At 39.3% G+C, this 5684-nt stretch overlaps 1 protein-coding gene across 1 annotated transcript; it reads left to right on the forward strand.

The window, feature by feature from the left end:
- Positions 1–1014: 1014 nt before the first annotated feature.
- On the forward strand, positions 1015–5022 carry LOC110467356 (noggin-like). The gene is made up of 2 exons (XM_021524470.1): positions 1015–1872; positions 3852–5022. Exon 2 carries the CDS (start codon positions 3871–3873, stop codon positions 4624–4626), a length of 756 nt encoding a protein of 251 aa, XP_021380145.1. The 5' UTR covers positions 1015–1872; positions 3852–3870; the 3' UTR covers positions 4627–5022.
- Positions 5023–5684: the final 662 nt, after the last annotated feature.

A 5684-nucleotide genomic window follows, 5' to 3' on the forward strand; every position in this document is an offset into this window, starting at 1 on the left:
AGTAGGCGGTAAAAAAATTGTTGATTCAGTATGCGTTTGACCTTTCATTTCGTACATGATTAAATTAGTGTCCGTTCATACGTATATGTCATAACATCTGACGGTCCCGACTGCTAAGTGAACGGTGGCAGCGTTGATGCTTAATTCATTAATTCGCAGACCGTATATATGTACCGGGACTAATTAGACTCGACATGTCCGGTGGGTCGTTGCGACTAATTGATTTCTCACGGCTGACCGGAGCTAGTGGCTAACGAGACTGGACGGGAGCCCGTCGCTCTGATCAGCTGAACACTCGTTATTTAGTGTCATTTCGGTCACGTGTCACATATATATATATCTAGCTAGATCTAGACTCAATCCCCGCCTCCAATAATGTAGGTGCGTTTGTTTTTCATGATTGTTAATCGCCACATATTGAGCTTCATTGAAATCCTGTATAAACAAACGTGGCGACTTCATATCTAACTCGGATTTTAATACCCGTCCTGTGTTTTGTTACCCTTACAAAGGGGGTGGAGACCGGTCTCCTATCGCTTCTAAACCCATTCACAGACAACCCAGATAGATTTATTTTGATGAAAAAATCCTAATTATAAAAGTGCAACTAGTTATAGATTGCACTTGTTGAATTATCACTCTAAACTAATGTTTGGTTAAATTTTAATAAGTTATTTTTGATAAGTGATGAAGCAGTGTAGGAGGGCAAACGGCCAATCGAGTATTCGTTTTCGCCCCGATTTTCCCTCCCCTCCGTCTCTTTACCATTGGGCAGTGGTAATATCCATAATTTTCGAATTTCATTAAGGTTGATTACCTGTTTGAGTCTGATTCCCAAACGCGCTGTTCCCACCAAACTGAATTAAGGCGACGGTCCCTAACAAAGGGACAGTTTTAGTGAGCTACCCGGCAGGCGCCTTCTCACCGTTTTTTCTTACTTGTTTATTGCATACGAATTAGCTTTGCAACAGTTGGTTTTTCTTAGTTCATTTATCCCGTTTTGTTGAGCGGGGCACGACGTATAGCATCACAGACCCCTCGTTAGAAGCGAGGTGACGTGTATTGGCGACAGTGCGCCAGCCCTAGCCCGACCCGCCGAGCGACTGTTGTGATTGAGTGACTATTGAGCCGAGCAGATATACGATGAAAAAGCTGGATTTTATGTCTGTACTATTGCATATTAATGGTATTGTATTGGCGCGATGCCTTAAACCCCTCCTACTTCTCCATGGCTAGCACGTGAAAGCCGTTACTATAAATTTATTGTATGCGAGTCCCCTCCGCTGTTTGATCTCTCCACATTGCAGACTTTTTGCCTCGTTAATACGCTGAATCGCTGGCTCCGGCGGTACTGCTCCCCCCAAACAAGTTTGATGACCGTGGTCCGAGGGACGGCCTACCAGAGGGGGATGTGATCATAATATAGCGACCGCTCTCCACTGTATACCAGTAACTACACGATCGTCCTGTGAGTCGGACTTACCTGCCGGAGATAGCGGAGATATAAACCCGGTTTGATAGATCTTAATAGCATTACTACATGTACATAACAAACCGTGTGACTGAACACACTTCTCTAGCAATATAGAATTTAAAACGAACGGTGTGCCCGCCAGTAAAGGTCCGCGTCTAGACTACGTGTCTCTCATAGCCTTTTCTGTGTATACCTGGACGAGAAAAAGGCATTTTACGTGAAAACAACTTATACATGTAGATAGATATATATAAGAAAATATGTTGAGATGAATTCATAACAGTAGTGTGTTTACCGAAGAGGACACCCGACCGATTGCTGATAAGAAACCCAATGTGGTATGGGCAAAGGGACATTGCCAGTATTGACGGAAACTAATGTGACCACACTATGACCTGGTGAGTGACTAATTAATTTTGATGTCATTATAAAGGGCTAAAATCTATGAATAAAAATCTTATCTTTTCTCTTGTCATAATGTATTTATTTAAACCGCGTAAGACGTAACGCTTCAACTTGCGATTGAAGATACGGCATCTGACTCGCGTGCGCCAAAAGCACGTGTTATACATAATGTGCCTCTTGATTATGGAAGGTAATTTGTCGTAATTCAAAAACACTTATACAATCTTTATTAATATCTTTTTTATAGAACTTAACACATTTTTCATTTCCAGTGTAATAATGGTTAAGATTTTCAGTATTGTTAAAACTGATATCTAACAATTTTACGAAAATATTACTGCTTTTTTGATCTATCGATATCTAATGTGAATCAATAATTTCTTTTATTTTCTGTTGACAATTAAAACAATTTATTACTATATAAAATGAATATTTGACGTGACTACATTTCGATTTATACCTATATACAGATGTTATAGAATTATAAATACTCGAGTATCGATTAATTTAAAGTTCAATCTCGTACGGTTCTAAACTTTAGCATGTGTTCAACAACCTGTCCTCGAATTGATTTTGGAACGTTTTGTACGAGATTTTTTATTAAATTGGGATTTGTTTTCTAATAATTGTTAAGTAGTTTTTTAAAGAGGCGTATTTATAGTTAGGGGATTGTGATTTATCACTGGTGAGTAAAATACGCATTTTTTTTTCAAAAATAAACAAACACGAATTGTTATTTTGGCTATTTGCTGTGGGGTGGGGGTGGTGAGGGGGAGGTATAGCGTCGATATTTTATCATCGGACGAGAAACAAATGTATTAGGCACAGCAACAATACATATGTGATCCAGACGATGATTTAAATAAACCACTACTACGTTTTTGGCAAAGTGTAGCGGTGTTAGTGCTGTATTGAGCCCAGAAGCGTTACATCAAACCAGAGACCCGAGCAACATGTCTTTATGATACTGGTACTGGGCCGATCATGTTACATTGTATGGTGTGTGTAAGGTATCTTCAATACCTGAGATCGGAATGATTTAAGTTATAAATCGTCACAGATGTACGTAATGAGTAAGATGCAAGCTTTTTGATCGAGTGGGTTTTTTTTCGTTTTTTTCATTTCCGTCACCATATTCATTATGAATTTTTGTCAAATGAATTTATTATAACTCATTATAATAAAATTTGAATGGAATTAGCGTTTGTTTAACATATCTATATAATCAGGTTGGTTTTGTTTATAATAATCAATAAATTATGCCGATCGGGGTTGAGAGGTGGCAAGATTGGATCCTATGTCACACCCTCACTAATGACTGATCCGTACACTTGAGCCACACTTGTCACCTTCACTGACCACCATTACAGGGAGCTGACCACACAACACCTCGGTAATGACCACAGCCCAACCCACGGGGAGTGGACACTAGCCATAACCTTGATCAATCTTATTTTTACTTACTATCCTTACTGGATTTTCATTTAGAAAAATAGCACAGGATTTTTTAGATTTTTTTTCCATATCTTTAAACATGTTTATTTTTTTCCCCTGATATGACGTCAGTTGTTACTAACTATATCATATTTTATTCATATATAAGTTGTGTCGTCTTTACATTGTATTTTCATTACCAATTTGTAGGTTCGCTTGATTTGAGAGAATGTGTGTTTCAGTTTCCCGGATAATTTAGCTTGTGACTTTAACTTTCTTTTTCTTTTCCTGTATTTGGAGAATATATGCATTTATTTTTGTTAACTTATTCTACATTTGTTTCGATTTCCTAAATATCTTATTTGACGGAACAGAGACGGGACTCGCGAGATCTTGCGATGTTGGTTCCAGTCTAAATGTTTCGTCACTAAATACTTTCCTTCAAAAACATTTTGCATCCCAGTATATTAATTAATAAGTTTTTCTTTGTTCTAATTTGATAAATCACATGTTTACGTTTAATTGTTTGCTGTTGTAGATTGTCACCTGATCGAGTGATGAAGTTGAGAGCGTGCGCGCGCGCCGCCCTGCGGTGTATTGTGTACCTGGGATGTATAATCGGACGGACGGGAGCGGACCGCGAACATTGGAACAGCTTACAAGAAAACGATGTGTTTTCGCCGGACGATAATTCCGGAAACTCTATAAAATTCCATAATAAAGAGCGACCAGTACCATCGGATGAGTTACCCGTGCTACAGCTGGTGGAGAACCCCGATAATTCCTTCAACCCCACAGAAAGGGACACCGATTATCGGCAGTTACGGAGATTACTAGGACATCATTTCGATAAAAAATTCATGTCGACAGTGAGACCTTTAGAAAGTGTTATACGTCCAAACGGAACGTTGGATTTTAAACTTAAAAAGGGTCGACCGAAGGAACGGAGACCTAATTACATCAAGTTTTTCGGCACGCCAGTGTTTACAGGTGTTGGTAGTCAGACTTCGAAACTGCGCGTGAGCAGGCGGACTAGGAAGAAAATCCAGAAGTATCTGTGGAGTTTTACTCACTGCCCCGTGTTTCACACATGGAAAGACTTGGGGGTGCGGTTCTGGCCGCGCTGGATAAAGGAGGGACAGTGTTACAAGCGAAAGTCGTGTTCCATACCTCCGGGGATGACTTGTCGCCCCAGCGGATCCACCTCAAAGACGATCCTCCGGTGGCACTGTAGAGACTGGCAAAAGAACGCCGTGTGCCGATGGATACACATAAACTACCCCATCATCACGCGATGTTCTTGCGCGTGCTGACATGTGAAACGGGATATTTACTTCTCAATGAAGTTATTTATATCGACGATATTTATTTTCTCGTTTATGGGTTCATGTTCAAAATGGACGTGGATTTATACTGCTGTACAATACTAGTGATACACAATGTTTAATTTATTCTTAATGTGCGCGACTGCCTCTAAATGGCCGATACAAGGCTGGTGTCGGCTGCTTCGTGCAATGGACGTGCGCTCTTCGGAGTGACTTGACGTATTCCTTATATGTCAATGCACGATCGTTGTTGACACCAGCACATCTTCATGTGTTGATAAACTATGGTTCTGTAATTTTTACGACTATCTCGTGGTCCTGATGTCTCGAACATCATCGGAACACTAATGTTATCATGTTTTGTTATTAATGAATTTAGTCACCAATTTGTCGTCTGAGTTCTGTTTTATGTGACTAAGCTCGTTCTGTGTTATTTAATTAACGTCATTGTTTCGCGCTCCACGTAGATATCATCTTATATTCATGTCAAACAGATCATTAAGGGCTTTTTGAAATTCATAAATCAAGCGACGTTTCCCAGCGCGTGGCGTCTGCGGGTGTAAGGCGATCTACCCAGGAACACAACTGTAGATTTATATGAAGTAGGCATTGAAATCACTGCCTTATCATTGTCCATAACTGTTTGACAGATATAGATGTTTTCATACATTTAATAGAACAGAGTTTCACACACACTGTACTTGTCTTTTCGCAAATCAAGGACAACACACATACTTTACAATATCTCTGATATTCAAACATGTTTATTCAAATATTTAAAAAAAAAAAAAAAATGAAGTGTATCAGATTATATACGCGGTGGGTGTTGTAAAGCTTTATGTTAGGGATTCGAACGCCTCAAGAGTAACTGAAGAATTTGTCAATAAATAAATTCTATAACGCAATTTCCTTGCATAGAAGCATGCAAGCAGTAAACTCGCATGCTTTGTTGCTACCCATAGCACATTAATTACGTCGACAAAAAGAACTATTAAAAAGGAATTAAATGACTGCATTCATTTCGGGAATTTCCGTTCTTTTAGCTA

This window comes from Mizuhopecten yessoensis, unplaced genomic scaffold (assembly GCF_002113885.1).
Source record: "Mizuhopecten yessoensis strain PY_sf001 unplaced genomic scaffold, ASM211388v2 scaffold11171, whole genome shotgun sequence".
Lineage (NCBI taxonomy): Eukaryota > Metazoa > Mollusca > Bivalvia > Pectinida > Pectinidae > Mizuhopecten > Mizuhopecten yessoensis.